Source organism: Marmota flaviventris, chromosome 2, assembly GCF_047511675.1.
Source record: "Marmota flaviventris isolate mMarFla1 chromosome 2, mMarFla1.hap1, whole genome shotgun sequence".
NCBI lineage: Eukaryota > Metazoa > Chordata > Mammalia > Rodentia > Sciuridae > Marmota > Marmota flaviventris.
In genome coordinates, this window is record NC_092499.1 from 151028265 (window position 1) to 151048670 (window position 20406).

Here is a 20406-nt window from a genome sequence, read left to right on the forward strand (position 1 = left end):
AGGGGCAAGAGGTTACAAGGAAATAGATATAAGGATATTGGAAAACCAACAACCTTTATATGGCATTACAAAATATTTGATAAGAACTTGCAGGTAAACCATGTGTTACAACAGTGTGTGAGGAAATAAGTATAAAAGGGTACTGGATAATTCCTGATGCTTTTACCAAGATAGTACTAGAATGAGAAACTCGCATGTCAGATGGAATGGACAGGGCTTCGCCAAGGAAGGTTCTCTTCTCTGACCTAAAATTCAAATTGATTAAGAGTCCAGAAAATGTGGGGCTGTACAATATTGAAAGATAATCTTCTGTCCCAAACAGCAGGAAGAAGGGGAACTGACAGCCCTTCTCAAAGGCCACACATAGACAGACAATAGGGACCTAACTGTATTAGAGAGTAAGGGTGCTGCCCTCCCACAAGCCTGTTGTTTCCATGAGCTCAGTCCATTCAACTAAGGGAGAAAGGAATGAGCCAACTACAAAAGCCAAGAAACTGAAGGTAAGGAATCTCTTGTCTAAAAGGAGTCTTTAAATGAGATGACCTTCATGTCAACTGATTAGCAGCAAAGAGACCCGAAGCTTACTACAGTTAACTGTTTGAGGGAATTCTATCACCAACCCAACTACAAGCCCCGTTTACAAACGCTAGTGACTGATCTTAAAAGGGACTCTCAGGCCCCAAAGTGCACCTGTAAGAACTAGGCTGTGCAAACTAGACAGCCCCCAAGGGGACAAACTTCCCCACAATTCAGATTTGGGAAACAAGGGCAAAGAGACAACTGTGAACTTCCCAAAGAACAAAATCAGGGCCTACAAGTTTGTGGATGAGGAAGCTTCTTCCACAGCACAAAAGGTGACCAGATGGGCTGAGTCCAGCACTGTGGGCATAACAATTGTGAGCAGAATCAGAAGAATTCTGTAAAGCAATGCCTCCTGTATTTCTCCTTTTTGTCCAAACAGACACTTTAATTGTGGTTTTCTTGTTTATTGTATACATATGGTGTAAGAAGATTTGTCTATTATTATTTGTTGTTAGGATGCAGTAGCCAGCCTGACAGGGCGGGTATTCTGCACATCACATAGAAATTGTGAGCTTTGAGCTACAGGGCCTGGAGTTGTCGTCTCACCTAGGAAAGGGGTGAGTGCCAGATGTTGAAAGAAGACCACACACAGATATCTGGATGTTGGAGGGATTGACTGGGAAAGACTGCCTGTTTTCCTATAAGCCATTTTTTTTTCTTCCAAGGTAAAAGAATTTCAGTGGGACACATGCTAGCCAGCACTAATTTCCATTCTATCTTATAGCTAGGTGTAGTCATATGACTAAATGTGAGCTAATAGGATGCAAGTGGAAATTGAAGTATGCTACTAGGGGAACTTGACTCCAAAGCATCACTGTTCTTCACTCTCCCCTTTCTTGTTTGTACACAGGCCCACAGATAGGACCCAGCAAATCACCAAGACAGAAGGAACCTGGGTGCATAAATGATTTCATGGGCCAGAGATGTCCACCAGATCTGCCTGGTCATTTGAAGACTGTTACATGAGAAAGTCCAACACTTTACTTAAGCCACTTTCTTTAGGGGGTCTCTGCTGCAACAGTTTAGCCTAATTCAGTGGTTCTTAAACTTTAGCATGCATCAGAAGCTACTGGAGGGCTCATAAAAACAAGACAGCTGACTGAATCAAGAGATTGAAAGGGGGTTGCAAAAATTTGCTGTTCTAACAAGTTCCCTGATAATGACAATTCTGCTAGTCTGGGCACCACACTTGAGAATTGCTGAAACACATTAATGGGAAACCTGACTCCCCATGAGAAAATATATCATTTTTGCCTCAAAATCCATTTTTCTCTAGCACATCATCTCTCCTGGAAAACATGGAATTGGGTTAGAAGGGTACATGATAAAGGCTGAAACAGAAATACCTTAGCCATAGATAGCTTTCAAAAGAAATCTGAGGATTTCAACTGCTGAAACTGTTTTTTTGTTTTGTTTTGTTTTGTTTTGTTTTGGTACTAGGGATTGAACACAGGGTGCTTAACCACTGAACCCCATCCCCAGCCTTTTTTTAATATATTTTATTTTAAGACAGGGTCTCGCTATGTTGCTTAGGGCCATGCTAAGTTGCCGAGGTTGGCTTTGAATTCACAGTCCCCCAGCCTCAGCCTCCTGAACCACTGGGATTATAGGCATGCACCACTGCACCTGGTCTGATTTGTTTTTTAAATAATAAAATTGTATTAACATGGAAATTTTGGGTTATAGTTTCATATAATTGTATTTAATGCTAGAAATTAACATCAACCAAAACAGTATAACTTCAGTAATATATCTAATTTCTAGAAAGACCAAGAACTATTCCAGGACTAATAACAGCTAGAACACGTACATCTCCAATCTAAAAGGACCTGTAAAAATTTCAGAGAAATCATTTGAGTAATGAATAAAGTCAGTGTGTGGCCTGTCAAGGAGTACAAATTTTTTTTTCTCTACTATATATTTTTATAACTTTAAAATTTGGGTCTTTTATAAAAGAACAGATTGTGTTCTGATATTCATAAACTTAATCAAGTGACCTTCTTAGAAGCCAATAGGAAAAAATTCATTACATTTAATTTATTCAACTGAATGAGGAAAACAAATATTTTATCAGCCCCTAGAAAAACATTCTACCAGGCTCTGGTACAATTGCTTACTATTTAATATCTTCTCCAAACTATTTTTCTATCTATATTTGTCTATATATTAGGTTTATAATATGTATTTTTTTTACCTAATCTCAGCAGCCACATTATATGGTGTTGTTTTCCAAATTTCCCCTTCCACTGTTTTCCCATCAGCCAGTCTTACTGCTATCACATTGCTTGCATTCTCCTTTGTTTCACACATAGCATGCAAAAGCTGATGTTCTTTCTTCAAGGTTTCAAAAAGTTCCAGCCTTTCTTTTATAAAATTTGGTTGTTTCACCTGAAAATCATTAGAATAAAATGAGATTAACAAACACAGTCCAGGTATTGCTAGCTGCTCAGCTCTAAATCATTTCCACACCCCACACTGCCTTCTCAGCATACATATGTACTCTCTTGTCTCTCTACTTCCCCCTTCAGAAGACTCCTTTCCACTTATCGAATTCCTTAGCTCTACAGTCCAGTTCTAAGCCAGCCACCTTTAACTCTTACACCTTCCGGCCTCTCCCTTTTCACTATTCACAGCACATGTATGAAGTGGCACACAATACACCACTCATTAATATACAGCCATCCCTCTGTATTCATTGGGATTTGATTCCAGGAGCCTTATGGATTCCAAAATCTGAGGATGTTCAAGTCTCTTAAATAACATAGTATTTGATTATAACCTACACACATTCTCCTATATACTTAAATCCTTTCCAGATTACTTAAAATACACCTATCAATATAAATACCATATAAATAGTGGTTGTACATTAGGAAATAATGACCAAAAAGTCTGTACATATTTAATACAGACACAATTTTTTTCCAAACATTTTCAATCCACAGTTTGTTGAATTTGTGAATGCAGAACCCATGGATACAGAGGGGACAAATGTACCATCTCATTTCATTCTCTAGTTGGTTCTCCTTTGTTTATCTCAACTTGTGAACCAGATTATTCTCTTTGAGGCCAGGTATTCCTCCTTTACATCTATCAATTGTTAATGCTCAATGAATATTGTCTGGTTGTTTTAATGATTTATATTTAAAAAGCAGAGTAGCCGGTTTCCTCAATACAAAGTAAGAGCTCTACTATCCCAACTTAGACTAAGTGCTGTTTAAATATAGTGTGCCTTAACATCTCATAGCTAAGGCTCAACAGTCTTAAATACATCTCAAATAATAATTTAACTAATAATTATGTTCTTATAAAAAATCTGCCTATACATATTTTAAATTACAGGTAGTATTTTATATTGTTTCCATAGCAATGTTACCTCACTGTCAGGTCCATGTTCCTTCAATTTCTCCTTTTTAATGTCCTTTTCTTGGCTTTGACTAGAAGGAGGCTGAAAGATAAGTTACAAACAACTCATGCCAATGATAAGTAAGAACAACACATTGAAACCTGAGGAAGAAGGGGGACTGCAAGAGCCCATGCTTAAAGGTTCAGAGCTGGGCTCTCCCAACCACTACCTACAACCTATAACGGGCAAGTTGTTTTCCAGAGTTCAGTCCTTCTTCAGTCTGCTCTTCTTGCTATAAGCACATTTAATATATTTTCTTCAACATTTCCCGCTAAACTTGTTTGTACCCAAAATCTTCATGAACGGTGCAAAGAACGGGAAGAACATCTCACAGTTTGAGAAAGCCTTCAGAACTAAGTTTATTGTTTTACATGAAGATGATTTGTCCTTTTATGAACTAAAATACCAAAATACTGTATTCAATGTTAAGTATACAGTTCTCTTAAGATAGATTCCCAAAACAAGAAAATAAAAAATCAAAACCACCTGCTACCGGAGGGAATAGAACTGTTTGTTGATCTTTATGCCCAAGGAAAGAATAACGAATGTTAAGCACCACGGCCCTTTTTTTTCATACAAATGAAAATGCTATTTCAGCTATTAGGAAAATATGTATGGCAGGCTCTTTAATAGAATAGCTGAGAAATTAAACCATCGGGTCAATTTGGTGATTGCTGGAAATCTAGCGGTTCTGGGACCGCTGCAGGAGGACTGAGTAGGGCACCTGGGCCGAGCACACGCTGCGTGACCACGAGCTAGGCCGAGGCACCCCGGCTGGGGGCACCCCTTCAGGGAGCTGGGCCGGCTGGGCAGCGCGCCTTCGTGGACACACCCTGCAGCACACCCCCCACTCCCCGGCCTGCACCTGCGCTTCCAGACTTGAAGACCGCTAAGTGAGCACTGTCGCGGGTAGCGGGTCGCGGGTCCGTGGAGGCGGCGGCGCCGCAGCGCCAGCCCACAATCCGCCCCCCGGAGTCCGGGCCTCCCTGTTACCTGCGCGCCCGCAGCCGCGCGCTCGGCCTCCCCGTGCGCCGCAGCCGCCCGCGCCGCACTCTCTAGCTTGGCCTGATGGCTCAACTCCTCCGCCAGGCACAGCCGCAGGCGATACAGCCTGTGGCGCAGGTCGCGGTTCTCGGCCCGAAGCTGCGCCACCTCCCGCGTGAGGCACGGCCCCTCCGCCTGGCACCGATCGGGCGCGTTCAGCTGCTCGTCCCTCAGGCGCTGGACCTCGGTCCACAGCCAGCGGATGTCCTCCTCCTGCCTCTCCAGGCGCGAAGCTACGGCCTCAGCCGCCAGGGCCTCAGCTGCCATGGCGCCCGGCTCCTTCAGGGACCCACGCCCCGCGGGGAGTTAGCGGTTGCGGCCGGGGCGACAGGGAGACTCAGTCCAGGGCAAGCCACGGGGCGGGGCTACAGCCCCGCGCGCCGCGTAGGCGGGTCGAGAGGCGGGGCCAAGGCCGGACACACCGCCGGGGGCGGGGCGGTGAGAGGGGCGGGACCGAGTGTCGAGGTCCTACAGGGTTGGGGCCTATGGCTTGGGCCTGGACAGTGGCGATGGGGCCACTGCCATGTCCAGGTGCTACCTGCAAACCCTGTTTTTATGTTGAAATGATTCTGTTTATAGCTGGAGAAATTGAGACAGAGAGGCTATGTCACTTGACCAAATCCTCCAATACTTTGGCAAGGCCAACATATCCCATTTCAATGGATTTTTCCCTGGTTTTCTTTTCTCTGGAATTCTTGCAGTCACCATCCTTTGCATCTCGAAACCGATTCTGAAAAGTAGCCATTAAGAATCGACCTTAACCTTCATGCCAGGGATGTTTAAGGGGCAAAGGCCACCCCAGAAGCGCACATAGAAGATCTCTACAAAAAATTTAAATCTGACCAGCATGAAATTGCTAGCTCTTCCAGTCTAGGGAAATGCCACATACCCTTTGTATACCCTACATCCATGAGCATGAAACTTGTTATGGCAGAAACATGAATTGATTTTTTTTAAACTTTATTTATTTATTTTTATGTGGTGCTGAGGATCGAACCCAGGGCCTTGCACGTGGGAGGTGAGCACTCCACCGCTGAGCCACAACCCCAGCCCATGAATTGATTTTTATTATTCTCTTTTTAATATTTATTTTTTTTTAGTTGTAGTTGGACACAATACCTTTATTTTTTATTCAGTTATTTATTTTTATGTGATGCTGAGAATCAAACCCAGGGCCTTGCCCGTGCTAGGTGAGTGCTCTGCACTAAGACACAACCCTAGCCCCTACTGTTATTCTTAAAGCTTAGAATTTTGGCACTGTTCTAAGATCTTTGCAGATAACAACTTCTTAGATCCTCACCTCAGGAGATACTATTATCATATCCATTTGTAGCTGGAGAAATTGACACACAGAGAGACTATGTCATTTGACCAAGTTCGCACAGTTACTGCATGACAGTTTGGATTCAATCTCCCAAACAATCTGAAGTCTGAGTGTATGATGCCTTTAGACCTTAGTAAAATTTAATTGAACATGTCAGATGATTTGATACAGGTGATAAATGCCATAAGAATTCTGAAATGAGAGAGTTAGCTTGGACTGGTGTAGTTAAGAACAAGAGCAATACTTCAGAAAATAAAGATTGGGTGAAATAAGAAAGGTGGAAAGGTAGACAAAGGCCACTCTAGGAGCAGAAGCAGTTCGGGAAAAGAAGCTAGGGAATGAGTTAATTGAGCTAATCTGATTAAGTTAACTGGAATTCCAAGAAGCTCCCAGAAGGAGGTTCCATAACTTCCATGTGGAAATTTAAAAACCATCTATTAAAGAACTCTGTTTTAAGGAAAAACAGAGAAAGTACAGAATTTAGTTAAGATGATAATAATGAAAAGATTACAATTCTATGGAATATATAGACTAGAGAAAAAAATTGTATCTAACACCTATATTGATAAAAACAAAAGAATGAAAATAAATTTTCAATAAACAATCTAGGACAAGGACATCAAGATAAACCAATAGCAACACCCTAATGAAACTACATAGAGTTGTCCTTCAATACCATGGTGGTTTGTGTTCCAGGACCTCCTTCCACCACAGATAGCCCATGGATGCTTAAGTCTCTTATATAGAATGGTATAGTATTTGCATATCATCTACCCATCATCTCTAATATAACATAAATGCTATGTAAATAGTCATCATATTATATTGTTTAGGGAATAATGACAAGAAAAAAGTCTGTACATGTTTAGTACAGATGCGACTCTTTTTAGATATTTTCAGTCCAAGGTTGGTTGAATCCATGGATGTAAAATCCACCCATATGAAGGGTCATTAACGCAGCAATCCCACTTTTAGAAATTTATTCCAAAGATACTTTGCTAAGAATAAAAATGCATATCACAAAAATTCAATGGAGGTTTATCTGTAATTATAAAATACTGCATAGGATATTGGTTCAGTTAGCTGTGGTGCAAACACAATGGAGCATTCTGCAGCTGTCAAAAAGAATTAGGAAGATTACTAAAAACTGATATGGGATGGTTTCCAGGGAATACTGTGCAGTGATAAGAACATATATAGTATGTTATATGTTATGTAAGAAAGAGAAGAAAGCACATGTACACCTACTTATCATTATAAAAATGAATAGAAGAATAAATTAGAAAGCAATTATGTTCATCTCTGAGGGACCAAGGGAAGGGAAATGCATTTATCTACTGCATAGCAAAAAGAAATAGAATAACAAGCAATGATGACTACCTACAAGGGATCAGGAGAGGGGAAATGAGCTGTGAGGACCTCTGAGAGATTTCTCTGGGTGTATCCTTTTGTATAGCTTTGACTTTTGAAGGTATATAAATATTCTGCATATTCAAAAACTAAATCAATAGACATGAAAAGAGAGTAAGTTTAAGTAGACAACAAACTTAACTTTAATTCAAATGACCATTATAACCAAACGAAAGGTGATGGAGAGGGAGAAAAAAATAACTAACTATAATCCACAATCTTAGATGGATTGTAAACAAATGCTGAACTCTTTTCAGAAGGTTTTTGTATTGTAGTGATGTTGGAAAAAAAAGAATTCTGAAGCTAGTTTTTATATGCTCTAAGACTGAGTGAGTGTAAATGTGTCAATACTGGGATCTATGATTCTCATTGTATAAGAAAGATGCAAATATGGAATGAGAGTAGAAAAGAAACAATCCTATGGGGATAGCTTGGACTGAGATGGATTTGTGTAAACCTATGATTTATAAAATGTTTATGAGTATGCTTCTGTATACACACACACACACACACACACACACACACACACACAAATGCAAGTATATGCATGCACGTTGTATACATGTGAATATATTTACTAACTTTTAATGCCAGAGGAGTCAAGAAAAGATACCCAGTAGCAATGATGACACATAGCATTAAGGTCTTGATATTTACCCATTAAAAGAACCAGGACTCCTAGGAGAAAGGTCACTCCAGGACTGGGATACAGATTCAAGATAAACCTGGAACAGCTTGTCTTACTGGAAATTAGGGAAGGGCTCCCCACAAAAATGGTCTGAACATGTCACAAGGACGCAGGAATGACCTTGAAGATGTTCCCACTGGCCAAACTGGTACTACTTGTAAACCAAAATTAATTAATATGACAATGAATCATAAACCACCAAAGGACTGGGGATGTGGCTGAAGTGGTAGCGCGCTCGTCTGGCATTCGTGCAGCCCGAGTTCGATCCTCAGCACCACATACAAACAAAGATGTTGTGTCCGCCGAAAACTAAAAATAAAATATTAAAAAATAAGAAATAAAAAAATAAACCACCAAAAATATGGGAATTCATAAATCAGAAGAAAATAGAAGACAGAAAATAGAAGAAAAACAGGAAAGAAGCAAGAAGCTCAGTGTATAAACTATAGACTGATGCCCAGAACAAAATGGGAAATGCAGAGATAAATGTAGAATTAGAGCATTAGAAAATCATCAGTTTGCCAACTTCAGAGTAAAGATTAAGTCAGGCAACAGTCATGCTCAACCTAGGGGCCAGTTTTGAAAAGTGGCAGGATATTTGCATGGTTTTAAAACATCTCCCTGCAGACTCTTTGTTAGGTGCAAGGGAAAATCAAAAATTAATCACACAATGAAGAAATCAAGCAATACCTTGATAAGTGATCAAAATTAACATCATCTATAAGGAACAGGTGGGCTTCATGAGTCTCCAGATGTAACATTGAAAAGAAGGCATAATCCATCACACAGAATTCATTCCTAGAATACATAACCCCTGTGTAATCCCAGAGAAATGTCACACAAACACAAAATAAGGTACATATTGTTTAAATAGTGAAGGGAAGAAACTGTTTTTCAAAAACATTGACATCATAAAATACGGTCTCTAGAAATGTTCCAGAGTAAAGAAAGCTGAATAATCATGATAATTAAATGCAATACTTGACCCCAGATTGGATCCTGAAGGGGGCAAAATGCTTTTATAAAGAGCACCATTAGACCAACAAACTAAAATGGAAAATGGATGGCATATTAGATAAAAATATTGTGTTGATATAAATTCATGATATTGATAAGTATTAAAAAAAACAGAGTGTCTCCATTTTTCATAAAAGCAAGCTAAATTATTTAGTCAAGTTGCATGTAACTTATATCCATATGGAAAAAAATTGTAGAGGGAGAGAGGATAAATGATAAAGCAAAGGGTAAAACCTCAATGTAGGCTTCTTAGAACATGATGAGATAATGTTACTCCTCTCGGTAAAGCCTTTAGAAACTTTCTACAACAAATGGAGTAAAATCTCATTTTCTTATCAGGACCTATCAGGCCAGCAAAACTGAACTCCCCATGGCCTCTCTAGCATTATACAAAGACCTTTACAAAGAACTAGTCCCTGGAGCTCTCAGATCCTCAGATAATCCTACTCCTTCCTGGCTCTGAGATTTTACACATTCCAAGTCTCTGCTTTTTTTTTTTTTTATCTTCTATCACTCTTACTATCCAACTTCATCCTGGGGTTTTAGCTTATGTGTCATCTCTGTGCTCCCTGTAAAGTAGCCTTGCCTCCCTTCTCTCTCAGCACCTCTTTCAATTATATTGTAATTATTTTATTCATTTGTCTGCTTGTATTTTTTCTGTCCCTACCTCTTAGCTGGAGTTGGGGGGGCAGGGGTTGACTCTATTATTTCACCATGATTCCATACCTCCCATCTAGTACAAAGTAGAAAATCAAAAAAAAACCTTTGGAGTTATAATGGCCTCTCATAAAATTATGAAGACAGGGAGAAAATAAAAAGATTAGTCTTTGCCAAAATTGGGGGGAAAGGGAATGAGTAGGCAGAGAACAGAAGATTTTTATGACAGTGAAATTATTCTTTATATCATTATGTATCTTTACAAAGGCATAGAATGTATAACTCACCAAAAGTGAACCCTAACATTAACCATGGGCTTTGGTTAATAATGGTGTACGATGTAAGGTCATCCGTTGCACAAATCTGCCACTCTGGTGCAGGGTGTTGACAGTAGAGGAGGCTGTATCATGCACAGGAGCAGGGGGATATAGGAAGCCTCTGTACTCTCAGAGTGTCTGTATTCTTTCAGCTTAACTTGGCTTGGAATCTAAAGTAGCTCTTAAAAAAGAAAAAAAAAACTTAAAAAAATTGTTCTAAGAGGTCCATTTCTGCATCTATCAGGAAGGACATTGGTGTGGAGGACAGTAACTGCTGTGGCTTCCAGGGCTTTGATGAAACCTTAGATGAGGGGTCTTCTGGCCTAACAGCTGCGGTTTCATATTGTAGGAACATTCATGGTTGCCCTGGGGGTTGCAGCTCTTGATAAGTTTGGTGTGGCTGAACCAAGAAAGGAGGCATATGCAGATTTCCACAGAAATTATGATTCCATGAAAGATTTTGAGGAGATGAGGAGGGCTGGTATCTTTCAGAGTTGCAAAGTGATTTTGGAATATAAAGAATTTCTTTGGATTGAGGTCCTTAGAAGTTTGTGCTCCTGAACTATAAAACATGAATACATGGGCTAAGGGAGAGTTTTTCTTGGTAAATAAACAATTAACAAATACTGTAGACAGTGTTTGCTTGATTCTTATTGATAATTTGGGGCACTTAAAAGCAACATAATTGGTTGGAAACTTTTAACACCGTTTATGAACCTCATGAAGATAATTCGATTTCAGTATTTCTTACAATTTTCATTGTTTTTATACGTCTTTAATTACTCTGATGTTTCGTTTATTTCAGTGGGATACTCCTAGGTGCAATTACCTGGTCCTGGCCTTGAAATGGTCTTCAGGAGTCCATATAAAATTTCTGTATTGTGGACTCTAAGAAAGGAGAATGATATAGTTCTTCCAATAAAATCTGTCTATGGACATCACCACCATTTGGTGTCCCTGCTGCCACAACTGAAAGGCTGATAACTGAGAAATACTCAGTATTATTTTGTTAAAGTGCTAACCATGTGTATTTGGGAATATGTATCTTAATTCAGAAATTGATTTTACTTAACTAGAATTGACTAATGTCTGTTAATGCCTAAACAGTATGGTAACTTTTTCTCAGAGGAGTTCTTAGAACCTCCTGTTGTCCTTTGTTCTGATGAAAGTGATACTATAGAGCACTTTGAGAGTTACAATTATTTTACATTTATTTTATCCAAAGCTAGTTTAATCATGAATTGTCACTTTGTTAAGATAACAGAAACTGTATCTTACCCTTTTAAACTCATGCAAAATTGAATCCCAGTGATGTAGCCTGTATTAAACTCAGATGATATTAATAAAAAAATACTTCATTGTAAAAATCCCTGGTTAAAAATAGATGTTTATAAATGGCCTGTAAAAAATAAAATAAAAATAAAAATATTCTAAGAGATTACAAAATACCACAAGATGGCAGTATTTCTCTCAGAAGTGTCAGTAAGGAACCAACTTAGGGAAGATCCTGATGGCCTATGTCCTGGTTCTTCAAGAAGCTCAGAGTGCATCACAGTAGTGTCACAGCCCAGCCTGAGGTTTGCACTTTTGATGGGTGTTTGTAAAGGCAGGTTTTATTATTATTCAGGGGTGGTGGGGCGAACAGATCAACAGACAATGGCCATTGGGAAGATAGTTCATTACTCAGTTACCAAGAAAAGGGAGCACCTGGTCAGTCAGGAGGCAGAGCCAGCAGGAGAAGAATTTGCGCAAGAGCCTGTGTTGTGGTTTTCCTGGGAAGGAACAGGTGAGGTAGGGCAAGCAGTTTAGGACTGACTAGTTGGATCATCTCAGTGGGCTCTGGGGGAGTAGGGCTGTCCCTAGTGGACAAGCCCCAAGACAATTAGGGCAGGGGAATAGTGAGTCCCTTATCAACACTTCTAAGAAAAATACTGCTATTTTGTAGTCTCTTAGACCATTTTATTCTTTTCTTTAAAGGTAGATTTTTTTTATTTAAAAAAGAATTCGATTTTTTTGTTTTAATTGTACATGGACACAGTACCTTTATTTAATTTATTTTTTACATGGTTGATGCAACGAAGTACAGAGATATTGGGTTATTTTCTCAGGGCTGGAAGAAAAGCCAGGAAAATTTTTCTTGTGGCTACGATCAGAGCACTCCAGGGAATTTTGATTTCTTGAAAAATAAATCTTCCAGACAGATGTTATAGAAAAAGCTCTACTTTCTTCTATTAACCAACATGGCAGGAATATTGTGATAACCACAGATTGTTTTTTTCCCACCAATTTCCTAACTGGAAAAAATTGTCAAAACATTTGAGTTCCTTTAAACAACTCCTTGATATGTGTACCTAGTGACTTTTAGAGAGAAGACAACAAGATATGAATGGGGAAGGACCCTGCTGCCATGACTCACTTGCATCAGCAGGTACAGAGGAACAGGGTAGAGAGTGCACCTGAGAATAGAACAGTACACCTGCAGACCTGGCCAGGGGAGGTCCTGAGATGACTCCAGGGTCTGAGCAGATGCAAGCAAGTATACACATGAAGGCTGTCTTGGAGCAATCGTATTACAGCCATGCAATCTGCAGTGAGCCATTGTTTTTGGCAGCACTCCCCTGAGTCAGCAGGAATCCCTTCTTCTAATCTGGTTTCATTAAGTGGACACCAGACTTGGATCAGAGGAGAGGGATTATTTATGCAATTGTATTATTTAACCAAGTCATCATTTAGAAGTTTTCAAACTTACCTCTTTCTTTCTTTCCTTCCTTCCCTGTCTTTCCTCCCCTCTCTTCCTTCCTTCCTTCCTTCCTTCCTTCCTTCCTTCCTTCCTTCTTTCCTTCCTTCCTTCCTTTCTTCCTTTCTTTCAGTGGGCTAAGTTGAGAAATAACATGCAGTAGGTGATTTAATAAAAGACACTAGTACAACGACGCGGTAACTTTCTTTTGCTGTCTGTAACTTTACTAACCCCAAACTGCAGTTGTGGGGAGCAGAGATGAGCAGCATAGTTCTTGATACAGCTTCCTACATTATGATGTGACCATTAAATATAGATTATGAGCACGGTATATTCATAATGATGAAAATAATCATGGGGTACTAGAGAAATGATTATTTGGGGATGAAAGGAGGAATTTAAATTGAACAGCAGTTAGCTAAGCTTTGTTTCTTGCTTAGCTTTCAAAGTTTACTACTGCAGGGGGTTAATTAATATAGCACAATCCTCTTGAGCCAAGACGGTCAGCACTGCATTTCTCCCTGGGTTTAATCCGATGCCTTCTTTCTCCCTGCAGATCTCTAATAATTCCAGGTGGCAGTGTGGTGTGGACATTGGCTGCAGAGTCCAAAGAGTGGCAAGGGCCAGGAGGGAAACACTTCCCCAGCTCTACACAGGCCAAAATGTTTGAGATAGGAGCTAAGTCTTGGTTTTATTATTGTGAGACAAGGACACAAAAAGAAAAGGAGAAGAGAAAACAGTGGCTCTCAGAAATACTGGTGAGACACAAAGAGCAGATCCTAAAGGAACTCAGACTAGGCCAGGTGCTCCTCTGCTTGGTGTATGATGGAGTGTTCTCCCTGAAGGAGTACAGAGAGATCCTCTCGCAGGATTGCTATCTGAGGAGAGTGGAATATTTTTTCCTGAAGCTTTTTTCCAAAGGCCCAAGTGCTTTCTGTGCTTTCTGCTCTCATCTGGAGGAATTCTGCCCTTACCTGCTTACCTCCATTTTCCTTTATTACCAAGGTAAGAATATGGTTTGCTCTGAAATATAGTAAGCTTAATGATAGTTGAATCAAAATATCAGGCTCCCTAACTACACTATGTAATAATGAGTTTCAACACAGCATTGATCTTTTTTTTTAAGTATTTTTTTTGTTTTGTTTTTTTTGTTTTTTTTTTTTTGTAGTTGTAGATGGACAGAAAGCCTTTATTTTATTTATTTTTATGTTATGCTAAGGATCAAACCCAGTGCCTTACACATGTCAGGCAAGCGCTTTACCACTGAGCCCCAGCCCCAGCCCCAGCATTGATCTTTATCTCACTAAAACCATGCAGTGCTTCTCTCTTAAATCTCACAATGCAGAAGTAAATGTGTGTGGTGCTGAAGAAATCCTTGCACAGCCCCTGGAGTGATGTTCAAGATGATTTCTAATCATCTAATAAAAAAATTTTTTATCTTTCTTGTTTTAATGAGGATTTTTAGATGCCAGGCATAATGTATTAATAGGTTACAGAAGATTGGACTGGGCTTTCATTCTATAGGCAAAGACACAAAAAAGGGTCATGGTTCTTCAGAATGTTAAAAATTAACATATGATCCAGCATTTCCACTGCCAGGTATATGCCCAAGAGAAATGGAAGTATGTGTCCACACAAAGACCTGTGTAAGATATTCATAGCAGCATTATTCATAATAGCCAAAAATTAGGAAAAAAACCCCAAGTGTCCATCAATTGATGAAACAAAATGTAATATATCTATTATAAAATCATATTACTCTGTCATAAAAAAAATGAAGGAATGATGCATGCTACAACACAAATGAACTTAAAGCCCTCATGAAAGAGAAAGAAGCCTTTCCCAAATGCCACATATTATATGATTTTATTCATATGAAATGTCCAAAATAGGTAAGTCCATAGAGACAGAAAGCAAATTAGTGGTGGCCATGAGCAAGAAGTGGAGGGAAAGAAGGGAAATGTACAGAAGTTTTGGGGAGGATGATGAAAATATCCTGAAATTAGATAGTTGTGATGGTTCACATGTCAGAGAATATTCTTAAAAAACAAAAAACAAAAACCTCTTACTTGTATACCTTCAAAGGGTGAATTTTATAGTGTGTGACATATAACCAAGAAAGCTGTTATTTTAAAAAACCAGCATGCAAATCTTCTCAGCTGTTTCTCTCAGTCTTCTAAAGAGAGCCCTTGAAATGGCCTATCCCAATTTCCCAGCCTCCCTCCTTCAAAATAGAAAGGACTCCTTCTTGCTAAAAGTGGGTTTGGGATGGTCAGCGTAATACAGGAACAAAGAGGAGGAGAGGGCCAGGAGAGTGACAGCATGTGTTCTGGGGCGGTGGTAAGAATGAGGGAACAGAGGCAAAAGGAGAAATCTCTATCTGCGAGTCTGTGGCCTGTGTCTGTGATACCCATTCAAGTTTTTGAGAATTGTAAGGAAAGGATTTGAACTATTTTGAAGTAGTGTTTCATTGCTGGTCTTCATTTGCCTTCAACACTTCTCCAAGACAGAAGTGTGAGTTCCAGCTTGATGACAGATTTATTTTGAGGTTTATTTCAGTGGAAAAATTATCTGTGGCTTTTAGGATAGTCTTGATTCATAGATTTGTTGTAAACTCCCATTCCATGGTCTCTATAACATTCAGTAAAGTGGTCAAACTACAGAAACAGTCAAAAAAGTGAAAATGAATATTTATAAATGGCTTCTTACATTTCTTCAGGCTGCACTGTAATATAAATTTACAAATCAGAGAATGTTTGCCTTTTCATGTGTTAATCCAGTCCAACTTTACAGAGTATCTACCATGCCTCCTGCACTATGGTGAACAAGACCAATGCAATCCTTATTTTTCTTTTTTTTTTTTTTTTAAGAGAGAGTGAGAGAGATAGAGGTAGAGAGAGAGAGAATTTTTTAATATTTATTTTTTAGTATTTGGCGGACACAACATCTTTGTTTGTATGTGGTGCTGAGGATCGAACCCGGGCCGCACGCATGCCAGGCGAGCACGCTACCGCTTGAGCCACATCCCCAGCCCCGCAATCCTTATTTTTCAATAAATCCTTTAGTTTTTATACATTTAATTTCAAAATACATTATGCATTTAAAAACTAAAGGATTTATTTATTATCTATTTAAATATATATATTATGCATTTTAAAATAAATGCATAATATAGGTGCCAGGTATAATGTATCAATATATTGATACATATGTAAATATATAAATGCAATTAAAATACTGTAATTTATATATTATGCAGGATAAATGTATAATGCATTTAAAAACTGATAATTTTTTCTTACCAGGTAACTTAAATATTGATACGTAAAAAACCAGCTGAATAGCGGTTATAGTAACTACTTAACTTTTTTGTTAAGGAATCATCACAGGTTGAGTTTTGTTTGTTTGCTTAATTTTTCTTTGTAAAGAAATTATCTTGACTTAAGAGGAAGAGGAAAAGGAAAGTAGATTAACTAGGGTTTTAGCTATATATTTTGGGGGAGGGGGTGCTGGGGATTGAACCCAGGGTTTGTGCATGCTAGGCAATAGCTGTAAATTGAAAATGTTAATTGTCTATTTCTAAAGCATGTGTGTCACAATATTGACATTTATTAAGTCTTGAGTTGGAAATGTGGATTGATTTCTACTGTTATTCTATAATATTTTACTATTTTCAATGCTTTTCTACATACTATAAAATGTTACTAAGTACAAATTATTTCCTTTATTTGAAAATGAAATAATCTGATGAGGTTATACAAATCTATACACATGACAGAATTTTGTAGAAATACACAACCACCACACACACAAAAAAATGAGTGCCTGTAAAAACCAGTGCAATTCAAATAACATCTGTAGCTTAGTATTGTGCCAACATCAATTTCCTGGTTTTGATCATTGTATGAATGTTATATGGAAAGCTATCACTGAGAGAACACTGCCTGGGAATTTTCTGTGATTCTAAAATGATTTCAAAAAGTTATAAAAAGAAAGAAAATAGCAAGGATATGATAAAATTTTAATTGGAGAGATTGTTTTTAAAATTAGCTTTGAGAAATAAAATTCTAAAAATGTTCACATTCTTTTGCCACCTGAATATCATATCAATGGTCAGAATTTAGAGTTGAAGACTAACTTTCAGTTAATTCCAGGTTGTTAAGCAAATTCTTTGCAAAGGCTCAGGTCCCTCCAGCATTGAGTCATCCATGTGTGTCCAATGGAGCTCATCCTTTGTGAAGGTCCAGGAAAGGAAGCTTTGTGATAGGTTGTAATGATATCTGTCTTCAGGAGGAAATCCATTTCCTGTCACTGTGTGGACCTAAAATCAGTTCCTAAACTACCAAAGAGGCCTTGCAGTTAGTTCTAAATATACAGAGGCCATCTGCCATTGTTAGAACACAAACTATTAAACAAATACATCCCAGCAAAACATAGCAAGAAAGGTACAAACCTAGCATTCATGCTGCAGAGCACTCTGGGGAAGGTCCAATGATTTATTCAGTATAAGGCAGAGACAAGGGGCTGGGGCTATAGTTCTGATAGAGTTTGCTTAGCATGCACGAAGCCCTGGGTTCAGTCCCAAGCACCAAATAAAAGAGGCAAGAGACAAGAAGTGAGGTGAGGGCTTTTGCTTAGTATCACCAGCTAGTGGTGCTGCTAATGGGATCTGGAAGTGCTATACTGTCCTCTCATGTTTTCAGCCACATGTAATCATTGCTATGAACAACACCACTTGTTAAAACAGATCAGTTTGTGCCAATAGGGATGAACAGATGCCTGCCTGACACCCTTAATTACAGGGAAAGAGCCCCCTCACTGGGAGGGGAGAGGCTCAACCCTCGGAGCAGCTCCCACCTCCACAGGTGGCCACTGCATTTCCCTTATTCCCATCCCTGTCATATTGGGAGGAGAGGCAAGATCTGGAGCTGGAAGGATAATTTAAGTGTGGGCATATGAGAGCAATCCCTAAACCATCATTCCCAGAGCTGGCCTCTTGAAAAGTGAGCCATTCCACACTATGCAATGCAGCGGGGCGGACTTGTTATGCACATGCAGAGGGCAGGCGCAGGGCCTGGCATTGGGCCCAGGGATGGAAGGATGGGGTTGCTTTCCAGGAACTAAAGGGAAGACACAACAGAAGGCAGTGTAAACAAGGGCAAGGCCAATGCAGGTGGGGTGTGGTGAGCTTGGCAGGCTGGGGCTGGATACGGAAGGGGACCTACAGAAAGTTTTAACTGAGGTGCCATCTGCTCTTTTCTAGGGGCTATCACCTCTGACAACTGAAAAAAGTAAAAAGGCTTAAGCAGGAAAGTGCTGCCCCAAGCTAGGGCAGAAATCATGGTCAGTTTCTGGGGATATGGAACATGAGTTTCACTGGTCAGTTTTAAAAGTCAGCATACCCTCCCGGTGACTATGGCTGCCAGGCTAAGCCCAAGATAGGGAAGGCATGAATACCATTCGCTTGTCAGGAGCTTGAGGAGAAGCCACATTTGAAAGAGATATGGTGTCTCCTTTTCCTTCTTCACTTGTTTCCATGAAAACCATTTTTAAATACTGCAAAGAAAATGGATATTTACTCCCAAACTCCTCAATTCAGAACAATGCCAGCATGCATGTTTTAAAAACCAGCCACTCTACTCCCAGCTAAGACAAGCAATTATTCATATTCAACAATTGGTAATGATTCATATTTCAATGAACTACTGGGTGTTTCCTTTAGAAAAATGTGAACCAAGTAATGTTCATCCTTTTATATACAATTTAGGATAGCCAAATCTCCAGAAACACATTGTTATAACTTTAGAGGACAAAAGAAAGTCTGTAAAGAGTGGGTGAGCTTACAGACTTGCAGAAAGTGTGATTAACTGCTTGTGTTACAATGCAGAACAAACCCACAGGATCTTACAAGACATATACATTGCAGAAGAAAAAGCAAGCTTTGGAACTCAACATGAACCTAGCAACGCCCCTGACACTGAAGATCAAGAACAAAGTCTCCAGTACAAGTATGTTAACATTCTCAGTGTTTGCCAGCTTTAAAAAGTCTTGTCTTGCTACTTTTCATTTTCCTCCTTGTTTCACTGTGTCCTTTGGTCAATTACAAATAGTTCTGCTGGTATGTATATTTTCTGGGACATTTTCAGGTCTCTGTGTGATTTCTTAGTTGTTTCACGGTATGAGAAAAATAGAACTTGGAGATTACCATTTGGTTGTAGGAAGCTGATGCTGTTGAAGTGTGTGCCTGGTGATCAGTCTTAGTTTTTGTTCTGTGTTGGAACCCAAAACAGGTCAATGCTGCTCATTCAGAGTACCCCCAAAACAATCTACTTTAGGGATAATATTTTAAAATCTGAATTAAAAGATTACAAATGGAGCAGCAGTCCCCTAAAGCGTGTGCTAATTCTTCTCTCAAAAAAAAAAAAAAAAAACACTCTTCATTGCTCGTGGAATATTCTGGGATTGCTCAACACATATGACATTCTTATGTTCTTTTGGCTCATAAATTGCATGTTTCATGGGCAAGAATAAAACCTGAATTGTGGTAAGACTCTATGGCTATTTCTTGCAGACTTTCTCATAGAAAGGATTTGCATAAAATGAGAATTCATATCATAAATATGTTCCCCACTCCAGTCTATGTCTTTCCTTCCACTAAAGGCATGAAATGGGATGTTGATAGTTGGTGTACTAGCTATCAGAGTTCTGTAATTTTCTTATGGATCTCAGACATGACAATCAATAACTATGGTAGAAAAATGCATAAGCCAACATTTGCTATGCTTAAATAGCATGTATAATTGAGTTTACCTCTCATTTGGCTTATTGTAAAAATAATAAGTCCCCATTATCATAATATATGCGCTTGAAAGTACATTTCCTGATTTCTACCAATTCTCTTGCTGGGTTGAGAAACTTGTGCCTTGCAGCAAAGCTCTCAGGGTTCCCTGCACCTGACTGGGTGGCTCAGGTTCCCTGCAGAGCCAAGAAGCTTTCTCTGGGGCTGGGTCAGTGGGTCAGGGGTTGGCTCCCTGCACTGGGAGCAAGACCTCCCCCCAGCCTATCCAGAAGGTGAGGTCTGGCTCTCACTGCTCAAAGCCCTTCCTGGTACAAGACCCTGAGCTGCAGATGCCTCTGAAGTTTGCAAAATGGTGATTTCTGTTTCTTTTCCTCTGCTGCTTCTCACTTTCAGTAAGAAAAAAGGGACAGAGACACATTTGGATA

The 20406-nt window shown here is 39.4% G+C and overlaps 1 protein-coding gene across 2 annotated transcripts in view; it reads right to left on the bottom strand.

Moving 5' to 3' along the window:
* Positions 1–5379, bottom strand: part of Tars3 (threonyl-tRNA synthetase 3) — a 62671-nt gene extending 57292 nt beyond the window's left edge. For both annotated transcript variants that reach the window (XM_027921326.3, XM_071608671.1), the window contains exons 1-3: positions 4982–5379; positions 3959–4030; positions 2777–2970 (exon numbers count right to left, since the gene is read on the bottom strand). In XM_027921326.3, coding sequence (XP_027777127.2) covers positions 2777–2970; positions 3959–4030; positions 4982–5299 — 584 coding nt within the window. In that variant the 5' untranslated portion in view covers positions 5300–5379. The remainder of the gene's footprint in view (positions 1–2776; positions 2971–3958; positions 4031–4981) is intronic.
* Positions 5380–20406: the final 15027 nt, after the last annotated feature.